The 23,537-nt window shown below is 41.8% G+C and overlaps 1 protein-coding gene across 2 annotated transcripts in view; it reads right to left on the bottom strand.

Annotated features, from left to right (window-relative positions):
- C1_1H1orf53 (chromosome 1_1 C1orf53 homolog) overlaps positions 1-23,537 on the bottom strand; it is a 112,415-nt gene that overhangs the window by 19,425 nt on the left and 69,453 nt on the right. Inside the window, exons 2-3 of one of the 2 annotated variants that reach the window (XM_086954837.1) lie at positions 11,547-11,648; positions 6,403-6,569 (exon numbers count right to left, since the gene is read on the bottom strand). In XM_086954837.1, coding sequence (XP_086810963.1) covers positions 6,462-6,569; positions 11,547-11,648 — 210 coding nt within the window. In that variant the 3' untranslated portion in view covers positions 6,403-6,461. Of the gene's footprint in view, positions 1-6,402; positions 6,570-11,546; positions 11,649-23,537 lie in introns of those variants that run through there. The other variant, XM_086954845.1, reaches the window with a different exon arrangement.

The raw sequence follows: 23,537 nt of genomic DNA, 5'->3' as shown, positions 1-23,537 counted from the left end.
ACAGTACACAAAGGACACTACAGAAGAAACTTACAACAGCGTTGGCAGGAGACAGCAACTGATAAAGCACGGAATGTGTCCTTTGTACCATCCTGCCATCACATCAGACTCTGAACACAAATGCAACATCAAAATAATATAATGTTTAAAAAAGCATTGCATAGAAGGGAACTAGCTTATTTGTGGATGTGATCATTGTGGAAGAGCAAAATGTTACCCAGTGCCTAAATGGGCTGACCCCCCGTCCAATGCTGTGTGCTGTAGTGGGTGGAAGCAAAATGTGAATGGCACACCACAGACCAATGGATGAAGAAAGCGGTCTGAAAGGCCCTTTAAATAAGCATATTGTACATATATTTCTATAAAAATCAAAAGGTATTTGCTAACACCACATGTAACTAATGCTTTTACCAAACACAGCAGAGATATTAAAACAAGCAGCAGAACTCCTTTCTTTCGATCCGCCCATATGTGTCCATCACATATGTATGATCTTCAATGTTTATATTTAATCACCTCTCTCCTTTGGTCTTATACTCTTGTGTCAGTCAGTGACCAGTGACTCCTTAAATAGGTTTGTACACTTTTTTATATATAAATCTGATCTGTTTTATCTTTAAGGCAAAACAGCTCTTTGTTTAAAAGACATTACAGACATGATGGTCTGCCAATCCCAGCAGGCTACCCTCTCTGTGATTGTGGCAAATCATAGTGGGTTGCAAATTGGTGATCTAACTAGTTCGAATTACAAAACACTCGGATTTTGTATTTTGTGAACTGACCAATACATAGGTCTGTTTCCAAAATCAAAACCGATTTAGTACAAGTCAGTGTGCAACTTGCGACCACCTTTACTGAGTCAACTCTTTATATATGAGGCCCTAAGTTATTTTTTTCAGTACAAAGGCATGCTGGGAGAACATTATAGAGGGTGGGGTATTCTTTGCATTGCGACCTTCAGCCAAAACAGTTGCTCTTGCAAGGAGAAGGTACTATTTATTTAGGATACCGTTTGGTATGTTGAGGAATTCCAATTTTTTCTCCATTTTACTAGACATGCTGGCTAATTATTTTATTCGTGTGGCAATGCAAACAGTGTTCCACTTGGCCTAACATTTCAAACCGGAAGACAAACACAATGTTCACAACAAAACCTCAGAATTATGTTTTTACAAATTAAAAAATGATTTACAGTATGGCAAATACTAAAATCACAACATTCATTACAGGACGGACAGCCTGTACTCCATGGTGGCAGAACACAAAAGAGGAACAGGAGGGGGTAGGTGGCTGTAGGAATTGTAGCTTGATGTCGTGGCCAGACTGGAGCATCAATGGACAGTCCTGAGCCCTGAGAGCAGTGACGTACTGCAGTAGGAGCCAGGGAAGGAGGAGCTCTGGCAGTAAATGCAGGATATTGGCTGCATCTGATTGGGCCCAACAGCCCCGCACTATGGCTGTTCAATGGGTGTAGTAAAGGATACACTGCCACATGGGCAGCAATCGGTTTCTACAGACATGCTGAGACCCTGAGATTTGGCTCCCATATGACATTTGAATTGTTGGTATGTTGAAGCTAAAGGCAGGGCACAACATCACCAAAGAATATGAAAAAGGGTGTGGGTTAGGTTTGATTTTTAAGCCGCATGCTAACATATCCAGGGAGTCCCTGTGGGAGGAGGGAGCAGAGACTCGAGGAGTCTACGAAGTAAAAGACCTGTCCAAGGAGAGAGAACATTTATGCTCTGCCTTCACTGCATAACAACCTGCATGCTAAAACTAGCAGTTTAGAGTAGTGGTTTTTATCTTTTTGACTTCTGTTGCTCGTTACTTATTCATTACTGGAACCCGGTGACCACCCCTGAATCATTATTGGTATCCAAAGATACCCCCGCTAAGTGGTTACTGGCAGCTGGGAACCCCGCAAAACCTTTTTCGATGATTGAAAGGTAAAACAAATCATAAAAATACAAAAACAAGCATTCATCACACAAATAAATATATGATGAAAGATTTTATATAGCTCACAAATAAAAAAAAAGCTGTATATTGTTTTAAATTAATGGCAGGGTTAGAGCTTTTATAAATTTAATTTATACCACTCATCATCTATACTATCTTTTGTTTGATGCACTTGCTCCCACAACTCAATCTGGGGCTAATAACGTAATATTTAGCCCCCACTTTCACATTTAAAGAATGTTTTAAAAATGTCAACTCACATTTTTGCTTCCTCATTTTCATATACTTTATTAATCTACTTATTCAATTTTCTAAGCAGTTACAGACCCCCCGAGAAGGCTTTGCGGACTACAAGAGGTCCCCAGACCACAGGTAAAGAATCACTAGTTTAGACAGAACTAATATGAAATGGATGCACAGGTGGAACTCCTTATTAATAGTTTACTTATGCAAATGAATCATAAATGCAATGATATGCACACTATTGTAAGGTAAATTCCAAAGATGACCAGAGGTAGCCAGGAGGTATAACACAAGTAGAAGGTTTATTGGTAGGTTGAGTAGAAGTATGTTACAGGTCTTATCTCTCTCCAACTGTGCTCTCTCCACACAAGCAGGCACACCAACATTCCACTCTCTCTCTCATCAGGCATTCTAACATTCCACACAGTCATCACATTCATTCTGGCTGAGCAGCTAAGGAGGGGATGCACTTGTAGGAATAAAGGTATAACGCGTCTCCTTCCCTTGGACAACAATAAACCACAATCATTTGCAACATTGGAACAAGAACATAAAAATGATACTTGCAACATGGCACACAATAAATATCAGAGGAAGAATGAAAGTACAGTGACAGGGAAGAAAGAAATGAATAGGTAGTGGAAAGTGACTAGAATGAAGGGAGGGTGAAACAGTGCGAACAGCTACAAGATAGCACATCCCGTTCCCTTGGAAAAAAAAAAGAAATAATTGAAACGTTGCATGTAAAACATTGCGTGTAAAACAATCTAGTATAACATCATAAGAGTGAAGGAAGAAGAGAAACAGAATATAAACAGAAAATGTTATGTGAGTAAAAGGTGCAAGGCAGTAGCGTAACTCAAGGCTGGGGAAAGGGGACACCAAAAAGTATAACATCCCAACCACGTTTCTACACACAACACAAGAGAGGAAATAGTGCAGGGCTGGGAGAGTGAAGGACAATGGAGAGATGTAAATACCCAGGCACTCACCCTCTTCTGCACGCCTCATATACGAACTATATAGAGTACACAACCTATTGCAAAAAGGCACAAAAGTATAGGGTAAATAACCCATCGCACAAAAGCACAAAAGTATAGGGTAAATAACCCATCGCACAAAGGCACAAAAGTATAGGGTAAATGACCCATTGCACATTACAAACCAAAGAGTGGGTACACAGCCCAATATGCATCTCAAACACAGACCAAAATATGGGTACACTGCCCATCACACATTTCCAACTCAAGAGTGGGTACACTGCCCAATGCGCATTTCAAACACAGGCCAAAATATGGGTACACTGCCCATCGCGCCTTTCTAAGTAAAAACTGGGTACACTGCCTAATTTGCATAACAAACCAAAATATGGGTACACAGCCCATTGCACACCACAAACTGATGTGTAAACACAACAAAAGTAAGGAGAGTTAAACAACGTGCACTGCTGGATGAACATATGTAAAGGGTGATGCATGTGTAACACTAATGCTAGACATAAAAAAAACTGTGTAGGGTGAAGACAGTGAAAAGGTTGTGCGCACCACCCACACTGAAGAATAGAACACGTGTATGGAGATCAGCTCCTATACACAACTACCCAAGAGAAAAAGTTAAAATGTAGTGCTCTGAAAATGTCTAGATCAGCCAAATCAATAACGCATAAAGCTCACACTAAATACATACCACATAGGCAAATACTCAAATAAAGTATGAGTAAAGGACAGTATAAGTAAACTAACACAGTGCGTATAACACATGACTTAATGTACAAGATTTTTTTTAAAATGAGCCTTAAACTCACCAAATAACAATGAGGCGAAGCATAACTCTCTATGAGCTGTCACAGGAAACCATAATGTAAGTAATATGTAGAGTGAACAACTCACTGCTGTGAGATGTCACTAACATTGTTGTATAACTAATAAAGCATACATTACAGACAAAGAAAGCATGTAAACATAAGAAGTAACCACAGTGCAAAACACATGTCAAGAAAGGCTGTCCATTGTAACACAGTAAACTAAAACAACTAAAGTTGTCACCGAAGTTCCATTTTCAAGGATACTTCTCTGCAATTGTTGTAAGTTAGTCCCAAACGTTTTTTCTCCAGTGCAACATGTCTGTTCATTAAGCTGTGCTACTAGATTTCCACAGAGCATCTGAGCAGGCAGGCACTTGAAGAATTAACAGGATATGATGTCCTGGTGTTGTTCGAAAAAACTTTATTGTCTCCCAAAAGGAAAACAAACGTTTTTTGGCAGAAGCAGCACCACGGAGTGAACACCGGAAGACAGTGTGGCTTAGGTGCATGATTCTGGTGGAAACACAATATGGCGGCACGCTTCATGACGCCGCACCGGGTGGCTCACAGTGCGTCTGTGCACACAGGCATCCAGGAGCAGTTCTGACAGGCACGGAAGCAGAGACGCCTCGCAAGGAAATGCAGGTGAGCTTGAGCATGCTGAGGAAGCCACGCGCAACATTTTCAAATAGCAAACAGCAATTCGAATTGCTAATGCCTCACACCCTCAGCAAGGCTCAAAGTTCAAAAACCAACACAGAAAAAAACTCACCCACGACATAGGTATAGCTCCATACTTGCACATGACTCAAGATACACGACTCTTGTCAAGTAGCTGCCAATCTGGTGGAAAGCAGATTCTGTAATGTCAGTTGAAATACATAAGCAGCCATAGTAGATGGAGCTTGTCGTGTCTGTTAGGGAGCGCTCATTTCCAACCATTGTAGATAAGTTATTTTATGCCAAATCAACGCCTATGATGATAGTTGCAGCTCTGCTAGAATAAAGATGAACGGTGTCTTCCGATATTGGGTGAATGACAACAAGTTTCAGAGTCGATGGTGCTCTCTACCCACCAAAAGGTAATACAGTTTGCCGTAACCGTTTCTGAAGGTTGCAAATGAGGGCATCTCCAAATGTTTAAACACACTGCTAGACTCTGCTGAAGGCAGTGGTTTGAAGACAGTAGTTTAAAGATTGTCAACATTTTTTTTTATGCCAGGTTCACGTTTTGGTAGGCAGCATTTTGAAAGTAAGCCAGTCTTAAACGTATACTGATTAACGCTGTATTTATTTTCCTTTGAAGTATAAATCCATAAATATAAGGAATGTGAAGCACCCTTGGTAGGCTGTCCAGATGTTGGAGGACACTGATGGGACTCGGTAGGAGTTCTTTTCCTTAGTTTTTAAAGTTGCTCTTCTTTAAGTAGTTTCTTGAACATATAAAGTTCTGTAAAATTTTGTTTCCTCACCTTCTGTAGTCTTGTGGCCAAAGCACGCAGGGTTTCTTCCAGATCGTCGCCAAATGTTGTGAGGTAAATTCCAAAGATGACCAGAGGTAGCCAGGAGGTATAACATAAGTAGAAGGTTTATTGGTTGGTTCAGTAGAAGTAAGTTACAGGGCTTATAGAGGTCCCACCAGGAGCAGCATGGTTGCTGCTCAGCCCACTCTCTCCAACTGTCACTCTCTCCACACAAGCAGGCACACACACATTCCACTCTCTCTCTCAGCTGGCATTCTAACATTCAACGCAGTCATCACATTCATTCTGGCTGAGCAGCTAAGGAGGGGATGCACTTGTAGGAATCGAGGTATAACACACACAAATCAGTTTACAGAAAAAACATTTAAGTTCACCATTGAGGAATGTAGGTGCCCACCTTGCGAAGTGAGTCCTAACGTACAATGTTGTACGGCTCATAATATTTCAGTAAGAGGGTGCGTTTGGACAACATAACTTCAAAACTATGCAGTTCTGAGTATGTGGACTCCATCAAGATATGTTGACCTTAGTCTTGTCTAGCTCACAGTGCTTCATCAGTACCCATACAAGGTCCCGGATGGCATTGCAACCCCAGAACATGAAAACCCTGACTCCCCAAAGAAATCGTGGAAACAGGTCTAACGCTTTTCGTTGGTAACTCAGGCATGCCCAAAGGGAAATACTCAAATTGGCATTTCAAACATTTATTGAAGCAATAGGATTCTTGTGTAAAATACGTGCACTGCAATGATTAACAGAAAGAAACAAAACAGAGTAATCAGCATTACGAGAATGGCAAAGAAAATAAACAGTTCAACCATTGTGCTGTTACATTGGTTATATGAATATATATAATGAAATATATATATACTCCTACCTTGCATAACTTATCCCAATGTACATAGAGGGTGCAGATCTGCCATAATACCTCAGAGTGGTCTAACTCCCTATTTCCCTGAAAGTACGTTTCATCTGGGAGTGTGCATTCGGTCATCGCCCTTCTCAGGACGATATTCAGCTGGACTGGAATTCTGGCATGGGTCTACCTCGACAGTGCCAGCCAAATGATCTTCTGCCTAAACAAAGGATTGATGTGGCTTATATAATAAAACTTCACCCATCTTACCATACCAGAGCTCCAGTCAGGCCGTCATTAGTGATTTTACATTTGCAGAGCTGTCGCTGAGCAGACAAAAACAAAAATCAATATTTTACGCAGTGAACTAAAGTCATTGTACAGAATGTTCAAGGTCCTGATAATATGCCTACGAAGATGTGTCAATGTAAGCAAATCCATTTCAGAGAATATCATCCCAGATGGGCACGCAAGCAACTGTGTGTCAAATGTCACTGTGTAAGAAAGATGTCAACTTTAAAAATTAACATGCAAAAATGGTGGTGTTCACTGCCCGAGGCCTATGGGACCATATGACAACAGCCTTGCTTTCTAACTCTTTGCTAGCTCTTTAAATGATAACCAGTGCTTGATATATTATTATCAAACTTGGTCTTGTTAATAAACATTTGCATTCATTGCCAAAATTCATACCCTGTACTATTTATTCTGACAAAACTCAGGGTGTTTAAAAATCTCCTCATTTGTGGGCCCTCACCCAGTATTATTCTACAATATAGTTCAGCAGCAACCACATTTATCATGACACTCTGTACAGCACCTCAATTTTGAAAAGAAGGAATAGCAAAAGGCACAAACTTTCAAAACCTGAAAATGTCCTTTCTTTTCAGGAACTGAATTCAATTCGGAGAAAATAAACATGCCCACATTATTATCCAGTAAACTGGATTTTTAGAATTAGTTTTTATGCTGTATTTTTGTGAATTTTTTTTCTTAATGATTTGGACTTCTGACGGCACATGTATTGCAAAAGCAACAAGTGCTATTAATTCTGTTCCTCAAAAAACTGAGACAATTTGCATCATGATCACCAATGACTTTCTAATGGTTTTAAACATTTGTAGTTTTGACTTAGCATCTTACTGTATTTTTTACGATTGAGAAATGTGTGTGCAAATACAATATTTTATCCAGTGAAGTGTTCGCTATTCTAAGAAAAGGAAGAATGTTTCTGTATATTAATAGATTGTTTGGCCTCTGCTTCCCCATCGGTGTAATACCTGTATCCCAGAACTATAATCTCCAAGACTAAGAATAATAAGGGGGCAATTCACTCAGCATCGGACTACTTCAGGCCCTCTTGTTCATAGTGACAAAGTGGTATCTCCAGGCATTGCTCAAGCCTTCACATTCTATATACAATGAAAAGTTCCCACACTAACTTCAAATGTTTTTAGAATGAAGGGGGAAACTATAAAAGTCAGTTCCCTGCACATGAACTGAAGTATGAGCGGATGAAATACCCTGAAGACAGGACTGCTTTTAGAAATTCCATAGTAAATTGTTTAGCAGAGGATTGCTGATTAGACCTTCCGGTGCACTGTTATTTGGGTAAAGGGGGAATGGGTTTCAGTCAGTGGATCCTGTTGTTAGAAATAGGGAAACTTCTATGTAGTGCCTTTCCCTTTTGTCTCTCTCTGAGTCAACCAGGAAAAAAACTCACACAGTATCAGAGGAATTAGCAATTATTTTTCTTAATACAAAACCATCACATTTGTAGGCCACCTGGCATTATAAAATAAAAAAGTTCCAACCGGTACCTCATGCAACCATTACATGGCATATCAGTCATTCCTTTTTTCACCTAAATTTCTCCCTCCATGGAGCACCAGAGGGCACAGCTTCAAGATGGCCACAGTTGTGCAAGGCTCTGGCAACTGGGGATGGCAATCCAGCTTGAATCCCCACTACTGTTGCTAATCCAAGCTACATAGTGAAGGAGGCATCACTGTGGGCTAGAGAAACAGAGGCTGTTGCGCACTTGAGAACCCTCCATCAGAACTTCATCTGTCATGTTTGGGACAGGGGATGACCTGGGACTCCTGGCCTCTGACCGGGGCAGTTCTCCTCTGGCTGCGTAGGGCTGTTGCAGTATTGGGACACTTCTGAATCTGAGCTAAGACCAGGAACATTGATATTCATGCCTGGACTCCAACATTTACACAAGGTCTCTAACACATTAATATCCTGGTCATGGTTAGAATCTGGTCTGCCTCATCTACATTTTCTTAACCTGAGGGGGTGATGTGAACCCACAGGCTCAGACTGGGGTGCCCGTTGTCTCGTTGGATTCCACTCATCACATTTCGCCGATCCAATCACGGTTCAGTGACCATGGCCTCATGTCAATGTTGATATGGAAAAATCTGTAAAGCAAACAGGGGTAGACTGACATTTGAAGCCCGGCGGGCAGGAAGTCTTTGCAAACAGAGCCTACACCTAGACATCACAATGACCCCCAACTTGCAGGACAGCCTCAAAGAGCTGGACCTGGGGAGTCTACTTCTAGACATGATAAACAGTCTGAAGAAACTTGACCCAAAAATAAATTCAATCATAGATTGCTTGGACAGGATGAAAGAGAGAGCCAGAGGCAACGACGGACAGAGCGGGGTCTCACAGTTCCTGAGCCAGGTCCAGGAGAGGTGAAGTCTGGTCCCCGGGCACACTGGATGTTTGACAGACCAGGTGACACGGAGGAGTATTAACAGATGACGGAAAACTATATCCTTTTTATTATTACCTTATAGTAATTCACTATTTTTGGATCATTTCTGCACATTATGCATTACACGCAGTAGCATTTATAAGTTAGAACAGAGGCCCTGAAGAAAGCCTAGGGTCCCATTCCCATAAGGCTGAAACATGTTGGCCCCCATGCAGGTATTTGGTTAAACTGCACGGTACATATATTTCTGCACTGTTCTTGTTTTTAACAGAAAGAGGCCCTTTTCAATAAAATGTTCCTTGTGGTTCTCTATCCTATTATAAATTCACCACTTTCATATATTTTTTGCACTGCACTTGATCCCATCAGATCAGAGTCACATGGTCCTATAGTGATTGTGGGTCGGAACCCCATTTTTGACAAAGGGTACGATCAATGTCTCAATGATCTAGAGACACATAACCCTTAAAGGATAACCAAGTGATAATATTGATCATTACAAGACTTTGATGGGAATCCTTAAATGAGTTTCTTCTCCAATCACTGGTGGCCCACTGTTGGAATTCCACGTCCCATGTCAAAACTAGTTAGTCTTGGCTCTATCTTGATGTACTAATTTAGGCATCTAGATAATTATTTAGAGGTTCTCAAATACCCTCTCTCTGAGACCCCTAGGTTTCTATGTTGTATATATCCTATTTGGAAACTGGAATTGCATGGGGAGCAAAAAACAATGGATTTGGGCCCAGATCTCTGTACTGAGGTGAATGTATGACATTGTTCTGCATTCTGTCCATCAAATATTCTTGCCACTGAATACTGATGTTTTTTGTTACTCAGCTCAATGTTACTCATTTTTTTGACCTCTGAAGAAAATACCCAAATGACCTAATCAGTCAAGCCGAACATACATGTCTGAGAGCATTCGTCAAATAGTAAACATTATTTGCACCAAATGGTATAACATGTTAAAAGCTGGATTGCAGCAATTGAGCAAAGTTCTTAAAGACATGGGAACCAATTCATAAAGGGCCTCCTCACTCATGACAGAGGCCCTGCAGTCATTGCGGGGGCCCCCGTACTAGCGGCAGGGCCTCCGTACTGCAATTACCCATTGCGGAGGTCCCGCCATATGTGCTGGACCACCGCCACTACCGCAGAACCTTGCCAATGAGTGCGGAAGCCCTTTGTGAATCGGCCCTAAAGTCTACGTGAAGTGCATGCACAAATCATAAAAACACTTCAAAGTTCCAGCAACAGCATATCATGATTAAGGCTTCCGGTTTTCCGTTTCTACTGTTTTTTGCAGATAAATACAGAAAGAAAAGAATGTGTTTCCTGTCTTTAAGTATTTTAAAAGCAGAAAAATACAACAAATTGTGCTTCTTGTGAGAAACTTCCCATGCTGTCTTTCGTGAATTCTAGGCAACAGCTACGCAGGCAGACAACATGGAAGGTTAAAATAGAGGATGAGATTTCCTTAAATACAGGCACATGTTAACATATATTTGACGAATGACGCTAATATGTACCTGTGAGTGAAGTCTTGTGTTATACGTGGCTGCCTGGTTTGCTAAAATGTGACAGGCATCCATGTTTAAGTGCATGTCCAAGAGTTAAATAAATGTGGAAATATACCATTTTACAGCTACATTTATTTTTGAAACACAAAATAAATATGAATAAATACCAATAAATATGGATGAATACAGACAGAAATGTAAAAAAAAAAAAAATACCATAAAACCGGGACCCCTAATCATGATACACTGATAAACATGCCACTCAGATTACATTACCAAAAAGCATCCCCTGGCACACCACAAAAATGCCACATCACAACATATTGAGGTAAATAATATGATAATGGAAAAATATTGAATCCAGAATATCGACTCCTAATATCGATTCAATATTCTTAACTCCACATCTGCATACCTCTGTGACATACATTTTGAAAGTATGTAGATTTAATGGTATGAAAGTAAAAATATAATCACCTAGACATACTTCTCCTCATAGTATTCTCGATGCATTATTATGGCATAATAAAATAAAAAACTCGGTAATTTAGTAGAACACGTTGCAGATTTTGTCAATGAATTTCCTGCCTTCCATATTCTCTTCACAGTCTGGTGCTTACTACATAAACCATTAATGTAATGTATCACAAAACCCAATTCTTTTACATTTGCTCTTTCCCACATTAAAACTTGATTTACGGTGTAACAAAGGAAATGATCATCTTAAAGAAATTCTTTGGAAATAAAATTATTTTGTTTTACTGTACACCTATATATATGACTGCCAATTTACGTTTGAACTAGAATATCTTTCAAATGTCATAAAAGTGCACTTGGGCCCACAAATCAGTTTCATATGCTTATGTGCTTCATAGACCACTGGGAGCACTGAAGAAAGCTGATTTATGGGTATTTTTTCATGATGTTGAGGAGGCATACTACTTACATGTCGGCAACCACATCCACAGCATTTCCCTCTTTGTAAATGAGCAAATTTGGTGAATACAAAATATCCCGTCTCTGGATCGACGTAGTTCTCCTGATGGGCCTAGAAAACACAAAACACAATTTCACTCTAGATAAAAGTCAGCCAATCAACTTGTTTATAAAGGCACATTAAAAAGGACTGTATATTTTTAAAACACTTTTAATTAATTAAAGTCGTTTTGTCCCTGCGGAGGGGGAGGAGAAGGCCTGTGAATTGTCGTGGAGTGGTGTGGCTCACTGGTTAGAGGCGGCAGACCCGGAAGCAGAGAACGGCCTGGGACCAGGGTTCAATTCCCGACGCGGCAGGGTCGTGGACCAGGGTCAGCGGACTCGATAATTCTCGCCTCGGTGCCTACTCTAACCAGGGATCACACTCGGCAACTCTGGGCATTAGCTTGCCTCATCTCTACAACGGCCCCCCACATTCGCCGGGGATACCCAGTAGGGACCATCTCACAGGGATAGCCAGGACGGGTTCCCCAGCGGTCTACAGCGCCACAACGCCTCAGGGCAGCAGTGCGCTTTACAAGACCACATACATTACATTACATTACATTACAGGAGTATTGCACATTTACGTGTGTGTGTGTGGGTAAGCTCTCTGAAGTTCCCTAAACTAAGCCTCGCCTCACATTATTTTTTAACAGCTCATGCTCATGCATGTGACTCTGCGGCACCATATTTAAAGCACCTCTCCAAATGTCAAGCACCTCCACGTACATGTCCCATTGTGTGTCTTTCCGACCATACAGTCAACACTGATGCAAAAAAGAGCACTTTCCGAAAGAATGAAATATTATATAAATGCTACAAAACAATACAATATGCACTGGATACCTCAAAAGAATAATCCACCAGGGCTGATTATAATGTCAATCAATCTCTTTTATTATTAGCGCTACAAGCCCAGTATCTGCCAGCGCTGCGCCTTTCGGGTCAAGAACTATGTTCTACATATATTAATATACCATTTTGGGAGAGGATGTGCCAGGAGTTGGAGGCGTGGAGGGAGGGTGGGGGGGGGGGCTGGGGGGGAGACTGGGGGGAGGTGATGTGGGAGGGATGGGGGACGGGACTCTAGGAGTCAGAGGGGAAATAAAAAAACTTAACTGCAGCTGTCCCGTTGCGCTCTTCTGCTCCTTTTCACCTCTCCTGCGACCTATCATGAACCTGCTCTCGCGCATAAGAGCAGCTTCAGGATTGGCCTAAGCACCTTTGATCTGCGCTCCAGGACAGACTGCAAGTCTGTGCCTGCTCTGTTCAACCCAGACTGAGCTGCTGGGTTGGAGAGAGCTCTCACTGCGCATGATGGTGTGACCAGCCTGAGATAGCAGGCCAAACCATCCTGCGCAGTGATCGGAGGGCACTACCACTTCCCTCAGTGCCTGCCACCACCACGTCTGCCCTCAAGACTCGCTAGGAAAGGAAAAATAAAAAGAGTGTCGCTTTATTTTTCCTTTTGCAACATTTTGGCGGGGCGACATATTCCTCCGCCACAGCGGAGGAGCTGCCCTTGGATGTGGCCTTATAGCCGGAGCTGCTGACTTTGGAATTGAGGAACTAGGTTTGAGTCGGATCATGAACGTTAATTCACTAAAATGCCTGGGGTAACGGAAGCGACATCAAACACCCTTTGATCTTCAGTTCCACTCATACACATATATTACATATACAGACACATTCACACTTACACACACCCTCTCTCACGTAAACACAAAATCACCTGCTAGCATGCACATGACATATATTTTAAAGCTTTTTGATTACTTACCTCCGCTTCCAGCTAATTCTACACCATTTTGTACTACACTAATAGCGAATAATGAAACATTATTTGCTATTAGTGTAATAAAAAAATTGAAAGCAAAGATAATGAAGCCCAAGCCGACGTTCAGAAGGATGAGCTGACTCTGTGTTCCTGGCAATGATTTAGGCACCTCTGAGGCCAGGGGCTGCAAATACAATAATGACATGGGTCTCAAGAGGCAAGACAGGGGTCACAGCTGCGACAAAATGAACATTCAGTGGTTCTGATAAAATCAATTAATCTCCTGTGCACCCCCCAAAGAAAATTTATGTGACTTTGTGTAATGTAGCTGGTGCTCATGTAAAGTGCTACAATTCCCATTGGTTTGAGTTTATGATATATAGATAAAAAAATATGTGAGTCTTGCTCAAGACTTAGGTCTCATTCCCATACAATACCAATAGGTTCAATAAAGCACAGGTGCTACAGTATCAACTGAATAAACAAAACTACAGTCGCCGCACATGCCGGATTTCTGGGTTTTTCCCAGGTAAATTTCGGCAGGTCATACCTGATTAACTGTTTTGGGAAGAAATGACCAGTAAATACCGGGACATGCAGAATTCACTAAAACATGCGTGTTATGGCAACTTTTTGCAGTCAAACCTCAGAATAGGTGATAATGATCACACTTGCAATTCCATGTCATGTTTTGTCAGGTGCAAGAATTATTGCATCCACAATGGGTCACTCATTTAATTCTCAAGGGATGCCTTTTATTTGATATAAATATTACAATTCTGGTTGCATTCTTATTACCTGAATTTCAGTATTGTTCCTAAAAGCTGCCAAATGTGACTTTTTAAATCTATGGCAGAGGTGTTACCTGCTCTAAATTCATTAATGTAGGTGGATCATGCAAGGCCAACATTGTTTGAATTTGTTGGTAGCTTTGCCACCATCACATAAACATTTATTTGTCAATGATGCTTGAATTTCATGATGGTATTATACTGAGGATCTGTCAGTAAGGAAAGCTATTGTTGTTCCAGGACGCTATAGAGACTTAGAGGGAATTGAGGCACTCCATGAGCCACCTATCTCCTCCCACGCTATAACAGAGCATTAGAACAGGGCGCAAGATATGATATATACTAGAATAAGGGAATGATTACGATGACGGTCGGAAAGGCTCCGAACGGCATTCGGATTTTCCTAAACCGTGTCGATCCTATGTTTTCAACCGAAGGTCCGATTCCAATGCGGTAAGGAAGGCCAGCAGGTGGAATCACACTGTGCGGACCCTTAGTGGGCCCCCCTGCACCCAGAGCCTTACCAATCGGGCCCATGGGGGTACCCATGAATCCCCCCTTACCTGCCATGCACAGTGTGACAGGCACCAGGGGGTGCCCCCCTCAGGGTGCCCGATTTTCCCCAGCCACCCCTTTTTTCAATGGGAGCCTATGCATTCGGTTGGAACATAGGTTCCCATTGAAGTCAATGGGAGTCCGACCGAATTGTAACTGGAGGCATCCAGATGCATCGTACTCGGTCAGTTGGACTCTCCCAATCCGAGTCGGTCGGAAACCATTCCCAACTCCATTCGGTCGGGAAGATTTCCAAACCACATCGGAAGCGGGCCCAGAGTCGGAAAAATGTCCGACTAACCGATTATGATGGAAAGGTAACGCTTCGGTCATTCTGACTTGGTTCCGACCAGCACTCGGAAACTCCGAGTCATCGGATCCGATTTGTGCAGCTCAATGGACAGCTTTTCCGACCGACCGATTAAGATGTCAGATTCCGACAACCTTTCTGACTCGGTCCGTCCAACACATAAAGGCTGTCGGAAACTGACTTTAGGGGCCCCTAACAGACCCTCCTTCATCCAGAGGTCTCAGTTTGGGGGCTGTGAGGGTACACAAGGGACCCCTCTGTAGAACCATGCACAGTGTGATAGGCACCATGGTGTGCCTGCCACAGAGTGCAAGGTTTTCCAAAACCACCCCTTTTTCCAATGGCAGCCTGTGTTGGCGGTTGGAACACAGGCTCTCATTGAAGTCAATGAGAGATTTTCCGAACGGTGTTCGGAAGCATCATAATCGATTGGTCAGAACCTACGCCCGCCAGTCGGTCGGAACCGTTTCCGACAAGAAGTCGGTCAGAAAGTTGTACGACCAGCATCGTAATCAGATCCTCAGTACTGACTCAAAGAGGGAAGGGGCGGATATTGTTTTGTTAATGGGGAGAGGCTGCAAATGAATCTAATTGGTTATTCAAATTAAAAGACTGTTGAGAATGAGGTGCACAACTGCGAATGTGTTTTATGATACGAAAAAACCCCAATAAAATATGTTTTTAAAAAAGGGAACCTTTTCAAGGTAATTTATAAGGAGCTTCTTTAATACCATATTGTACTATGTTATGTATGTATTTTTCATTGTTGCCAGTATTATTTCAATAGGCATCTGCCCAGCAAATTTAAATGCCAACAACCACTTCTGCTGTCGGCAAATTCAAATATTGCAGAAACTTCATGATTTCACAATTAATATGACTGATATGTTCCAACACTGAAACGCAAATCTGTGATATGGTCCCTGCCTTAAGCATTTTTTTTTCAAAATATCCACATCAGAGGCTATAGCCCGAATTCTACTTAATATTGTATGTTTTGGACTGTGACGTCTGATTCCCTTTGGTGTGGATTTCCCCTCCTGTTTGCTAAAAGTCATTTTTGCTGGCTTTAGGACTCGGTGCACTCCACCACTGCTAAACTTACTCCTTAACTCCTTGAGTGCTCATGACAAGGTCAGCTCGTCATGGGTGTTACCTGCGCTGTGCTTATGACGAGCTGACCTTGTCACAAACAATGGGAAATCATTGAATGCAGCACCGGGGGGGAAAACCCCCTAGCAGCCAAGGTGTTAAAACAAAGTCGACGTGAACCAAATTGGCACATTTAATTTACTTGTAAGTCCCTAGTAATGTCGTTCTACAGGTACCCCGGGCCTGTAAATGAAATTCTACAAGTGGGCCTGCAGCACTCATTGTGTCACCCACTTACGTAGCCCTTTAAAACAGGCCTCAGCCATGCCATTGCAGCCTGTATGCAGTTTAAACTGCCAACATGACATGGCAGGCCTAAAATGTCAATTTTAATACATATACATCACGCCTAAAGTAAGTCCTAAACAGTGCACAGGCCAGGGTGCATTGTATTTGAGGAAAATGCCCAATGAGAAAAATTGGCAATTTAGGTGTACAGTGGGTGAAGCACTCACTCTCCAAAACAGAATTACTGCTGTTGGACACCGACCTTTCTGTAGGGTCAAGCCTAAACTGTTTTGCCTTCATCTTCTTGTTTACTGAATTTGTTTTTGTTGGCTCTTTGGAATATGCACACTTTACTACTGCTAACCAGCTCAGCCGAGCGAAAGGACAGAGATCTCCCGGGACGCAGAAACAAAGGCGAACCGGACCAAATACAAGACTGGGACTGGGTAGCAAAAACCTTTAACACCAGATATATAGGCCCATGACAGTCTGAAGAACGATTTAGGAAAGTGTCAAAATCAAAGCCATCGCTAAAACTGTGTTCATGGAACATAAACAGACTAGGTCCAAAAACCACAAACAAAGATCTATTGTTATACTTCCAGCAGTACGATCTAATTTCACTACTAGAAACGTGGTTGGTAGAGTCGTTTCACCTCCACGGCTATAAGACATACCATCTCCCAGACAGCAGAATCTCAAAGTTCGGCTACCAGAAAGGAGGACTAACTACATACATCTCGATAAAAACAATAACAACAGTAAAAGAACTGCTGAGTAAAAACACATCGGGAATAGATAATGGAATAAATGTAGTACAGCTGGAATTTTCAACCGCGGAGAAAAATAAACAACATTGATCGTGGTCAATACCTATTTGCACCCGAAAGGCAAAAAAAACGGTGCACAGTCCTTGGTATCAGAATTGACTAAACTTATAACGGAAGGAGAAACCCCGAATCTTATTGTAACAGGAGATTTTAATATGTTCCTTTCTAAAAGCAAAGGAAACAACCACCCAAAAGAAGACCAACTACACGAAAGGGGTATCCCTTTCTTGGACGAGTGCCCATGGGGAAAACAAACTATTTTATCTAAAAAGTTATTAAATGACCTAACAAATCTGGGCCTCATTTCAATAAATGGCCGATTTCCGGCGGATCGACCCCAAGCTGTAACCTTACACAACTTCAACTCAAGCACTGCGATAGACTACACCTTTCTATCTTACTCACTTTTCCCATTAGTACATGATTTTAAAATTGGCACATATGATTGCAGCGATCATCTCCGGCAAGAACTGACACTGATGGCACAGGGAACAGCACAAACAATTTCAACTGACATGCAAAATTTAACGCTCATGTCAAAGTGCAAAAGAATCCAATGCAAAACAAGCGATCCAGAAAAACTCGCGGAAGATGCTAGGATCTGCTGGGAAAGTGCTAAGCTATGCAATGATAACAACATAACCGCCTGGGAAACCTTTCTGAAAACCTTTGGTCTAGCTAACTCAAAGAGCAATTCCTCACAAGAAATCTATGCACCAATGAGGCTAAAAGATCAACACGCCAGGCTGACAAGTAATCGAAAAACTCAGCCACAGACAGCCCGAACCTCCAAATTAATGCAATTAAAAACAGCAATTAATAGAACACTCCGCTCTTTGCGGAAAAACGGTAGTGACGAAAACCTACTGACCGACTTGCGGTCATTAAAGGCCAACAAGAATAAAAACAGGACTCCACAGACAAAACATGGTTGAAATTCCTTTATGATGCAAGAAGTAACAACAGCGCGAGATTCTGGAACACCGTTAACAAAATTGAGTATCCTAAGCCCCTGGAATAAACTCCCACATAACGGAAGAGACCGGGGTAAAACATCTAACCAACCACTTTAACAACGAAACTGATAAAATAATACAAAGCCCAGGCATCTGGGAGGAGAAAACGAAGGGCCAAAAGCCCCCAGCCGAGGAGACCAACTTCCCAGGCTCAACAACACAGATTAAGGGGAGAATTGCGAAAGGTCAGAAAGAGGGAGCCTCGGGGCCAAACGGAATTCCCCCGCCCTCTACAAGCAAGATCCAAATTACTGGGCGAGCAAATGCTCCCAATCTTCACGAAAATCTGGGTGGCTGAACAAATCCCGAGCTCTTGGAAGGGATCAATTATCGCCCGATCCATAAAAAAGGCAACAGGAGCGAAGCAAAAAATGATTGTCTCATTGCCCTTATTGGCATAGATGCCAAATATTTTTCGGGGCTCTTACTAGAAGAACTAACAGCTTGGGCATCAAAGGAAAACATAATCCCCATTAACCAGACCGGGTTCCAAAAAAACACAGGGACATCAACAAACATTTTGGCCCTCTCCCTGCTAATAGATTCTACAATTCAACACAAAAAACAGCGATACATCTGCTTCATTCACTATTCAGCTGCATTCGACAGCATACACAGAAGAAAACTTTGGGCTAAGCTCTCAAGCTGGGACCCCGACCCCAAACTGTTGAACCTACTGATCTTATTGCATACAGAAACCTGGATCCAAATAAAACTGGGGGCAGGTAACTGTCTATCAAGAAAAATAACTACCACAAAAGGTCTGAAGCAGGGGTGCCTCCTCGCACCGACCCTGTTCAACCTTTTTATGTCCGATCTTTCCAACGATCTTGATAAATGCAATCAATACGCCCCAAAGCTAGGGGGCTTCATTTTGTCGAACCTGTTGTACGCGGACGACTTAATACTAATAAGCCAAACCCCCATTGGCCTTAAACATCTCATCAATACAACGAGTAATTTCTCAGAAAACAACGAATTAAGCATAAACTTGGGGAAATCAAAGGCGATGATATTAAATCAAAAATCTAAAAAGCTGCACCCACAATGGTTCCTGCGAGATCAGAAGATGGAAACAGTCAAAGAATATAAATATTTGGGTATCATTTTCGACTCAAAAGGCTCGTTCAAACAACAAAAAATGGCTATTAAGACCAGAGGGATATCCCTGGCAATTGCTCTAAAGAGCATTAAGAACAAAATAGCGGGCCCAAATCTAATCCCTCTGTTAAACGTTCTACAAGCAAGACTACTGCCATCGATAACCTATGGTAGCGAATGTATGAGAGGGAGAGACGAGCCCACATTAGACAAATAGTAGCAAAATCAATGCTAATACTCTTCAGTCTCCCACAGTACACCTCGCCAGCTCAACTAAGGCTTGAGTTCGGCCTACAGAAACAACAAATAGCACGTAAGGGTGCTTACGCAAAATGCTGGCACAAAGTAAAGAGCTCTGAGACGGGCACCCTGAACACTTACCTATGGAGAGATCTGGAAAGAAATATGGACAGCCCTGCAATGGTCTATCTTCAAGCAGCAATAAGCACCCTTGCGCTAACAGACCTTTGGGATACAAGCTTCACACACAAATGCTTCAAACGGCTCGTTAACAAATCTGTGAAGTATCAATCTCTGGAGAAGATAAAGCAGCACTAACCAGTAGGACTCACGGGTGGTTCGTGATTCAGAGCTACACCATGCCCCAACCAAAGGCCTATCTAGGCACTGGCTTCTCAAGGGCGGTGAAGGAATCCTTCTTGCATTTGAGAATGGGGTAATACCATCAAAAGAACATCTTCCCCCGTGGAAACGCTCGGAATCCAACACAAAGTGCAGACTCTGCGAAGATCCAAAAGAGGATGTGTTGCACTTGTTATGCAGCTGCAAAACCCTATACAGTGAACGAAGGAAACAACTAACACAGATGTGGAACCAAAGACGTCTGCGAACCCGTCGACAGGCATTGTTGGCATGCTTTAACGGGGAGGACATTCAATTAGCCTGCAGACTGGTTTGCTTCATGAAACTAGCAAATACCGCACTAAACCCAGCCGTTAGTCCATGATCCGGAATAACTATGACCTGCGAAAAAACCCTTACATGAAAAGAACTTTCATTTGCGAATGTTTGACAGTGTCCTTTTCTTTTCTGCTATAACTATGACCTGCGAAAAAACCCTTACATGAAAAGAACTTTCATTTGCGAATGTTTGACAGTGTCCTTTTCTTTCCTGCTATAGCAAGCACAGAAATTACACACTGACAGTGCCTCATAGGAATCCTTGGGATTTTAATTCTTCTCTATTTAAAGATAGCACAAGATTCTTTATGCACATATTTATTTACAAATTTATCACTATTGCTAAATCTTGAAATGCTTTTATACGAATGTGACTGTAATGAAATCTACTCCTTTTACCTTTGCTATTTTATGTGCCTTGCAAAAGTGCTCAAGACAAGCACCTTTTATACCAATTGCAAAGATTCTTATTAATCATACAATAAAGAATTTACTTACTTACTTACTTACTCACTTACATAATGCTAACCAGCAATAAAGTGCTTGTGTTCTATCCTTAAAACATGGGCAGAATGGCTTATACCAAATTAGTATATTCAATGTACTTGTAAGTTCCTAGTAATTTGCTACTACTTCTGCCCAGGGCCTGGAAATTAATTCTACTAGTGGGCATGCAGCACATATTGTGCCACCCACTTCGGTAGCACTTTAAACATGTCTCAGGCCTGCCATTGCAGCATTTGTGTGCACTTCTTTATACTGCCATTTCGACCTGTCAAAATAAACCTCTTGACAGGCCCAAACTTTCTTTCTTAATACAAAAAAGTCACCTCTAGGTAAGGCCCCAACAGCCCTGAAGGCAGGGTACAATTTATTTAAAAGGTTGTATATGTACTTTTAAAATAATGAACATTCGTTTTTCAATGCTGAAAGGCCTACCTCTCCCATAGGATAACATTAGGTTACCTTATTACATTTAGTAAGTGCTAACTTTTGATTGTGAACAGGTAGAAAAGTCATGTTTGGTCCCAAATAAATTGTAATTTAAAATCCTCTTTAATATTAAAGTCAGAATTTTAAGTCAGATTTCTGAAAATTGCCCTTTTAGAATGTTTTAACATTTTCTTGTCCTAACAATTTGGTGTCTGCAGCCTGTGTCCAGGGTTACATGACTATGAATAGAGTGGCAGCTGGCCTTTGTGTATTGCTCCCAAACAGTGATACAAAGTGGAACTAGGTCCATCCTGTTGGGAGGGGTTGAGCTGTTCACTGCTCCACTTAGATTTCAAAGGGCTGCCTCCAACACAACCACAAAGAACTTGCCACCAGCCTTTTATCAGCCTAGAACTCTTAGTGCCTTGGCAGGGGAAGGAGGGAAATTTCCAGAACCAGATGTAGGAAGGCCTAGAGGTTTCACCTGTCCTGTATTTCAGAGGATTGCCCTGCTGCTTAAGGCTAGCTTTGTACCTCAGAGGACTGACCTGCAGCTACCAGAGGATTGCCCTATTGTTTGAGACTTGCCTTGTATTCTCAGAGGACTGCCCTGCCACTTGAGACATTTCTTGCTGCTTTACCCCAGGACTATAAGAGTCCTGGTCTATTTGGCTGTTGTTAGACCTGTCAGCCTTAGGCTGGTCTTCCCCCAAACAATTTTGTCTCACCTCCTCAATTTTTGCTGAACTTATTTTTGTTGGCCTTGGGACTCTGTGCACTTTACCACTGCTAACCAATGCAAACGTGCTTGTGCTCACTCCCCTAAAACATGATAAAAGTGGCTTATCCCTAATTGGTATATTTAATTTACGTAAAGCCCCTTGTAGAGTTGTATACCATATACACGGGCCTGCTAATTAAATGTTACCAGTGAGCCTGCAAACTCCTATTGTGCCACCCACCTACGTAGCATGGTAAAACATATACTGTAGTTTGCTGGGCAACATCGATCACAACATAATCCGGCCGAACAGAACTCAGATATGTTGCAGTGCTTATGTTCTACCTCCCAGGACTAGTTGTCTATCCCTCCAGTTCACCAGGCAAGCACGAGATCTGCGAAGCAAGGACAAACTGCTGACCTTGCAGTGCCTTGTTTTGGTAATGCCTGTCAATTAAACAAAACTGATGAATGATACTGATTGTGACATAAAAAAAATTGCATGGCACAGTGATCAAATGGTAAATTGCCATTGCAGTATCAGTTTTCCCTGATTTTTTCTTTAAAATCACTGCATTTGTTTTTATATCCACTGAATACATTTCTTTTGCTGAACAACATACAAGGCCCAGGGGTTCATAGGTTCACTTTACAGAGTGATATTCTTTTACTAGATGCATATGTTTCTTGTAACAGAACTCAACCTTTAAATTTTAGGAGCATTGGACGTATAATTACACTTTTATAACCTGTTTACGGCCAATAACATTCCAATCTCAGTGAAACAAGTATTTTAACTATGCAGACATCATGCCGTAAAACAATTTTTGCTTTAATATGCTCAGAACTTGAACACGCACACTAGATCAAAACATGGGGAAAGCCAATATGAAATGACCTTGAAGTAACCCCTTGTTCCCAAAGACTGGCTCCAGCAAGCATTAAATCAGAGTTTGTCCAACGTTTGGCCGCGAGGGTCAGTTGAATGTTACACTTTGAGGATAACTTCGTGGAGAAAGTTTAGGCACCATGAATCTCAATAAAGAATGATCTGTGTTGGCAAATTTCACCCTGAAAATCAAGCATCCCAAACCCCTGTAAACTTATATTGGCTAAACCTACCTTCTAGGATTTACCCCCCCCCAGTAATAATATTGAAAAACTGAATCAGCAGTTTTAGGATTGTCTCAAAGAGCCTCGTCTAATAATGAGTACATTTAATTTTGACTACAGTTGTAAGAACTACAGTTTTGCCATTTAATGTTGCCTCAAGAATGACAGAACATCAACCCTGATGCGTTTCGACCGCTAGTCATGGCCTTGTTCACAGGTGAGGTAAATCACATTTAGTGAACTCTCACTGTTTGCAAACTGAGGTAGATGTAAAATAATGCTGAATAACTTAATACCACGGTTGGAATAAAATCATCGCCGAGTGCTTAGACTGTGATATAATGCAATTCATGCTGAATAGCGTCCGAAATCACAGTCCAATGGGCCGAGTGCACTGTGATGTTCAAAACAAATTGTCACGTAAGATGTATGCAGCGATTACCTTTCATGTTTTGAGTCCTCAATATGTGCTGCCCATAATGTCGCCATATATTAGCACCCGATGCCAGTG

The sequence above is a fragment of the Lissotriton vulgaris genome, chromosome 1_1, assembly GCF_964263255.1.
Source record: "Lissotriton vulgaris chromosome 1_1, aLisVul1.2, whole genome shotgun sequence".
In the NCBI taxonomy this organism is placed as follows: domain Eukaryota; kingdom Metazoa; phylum Chordata; class Amphibia; order Caudata; family Salamandridae; genus Lissotriton; species Lissotriton vulgaris.
Note: the sequence above shows the minus strand (reverse complement) of the source record. Positions and strands in the feature narration are given on the sequence as shown.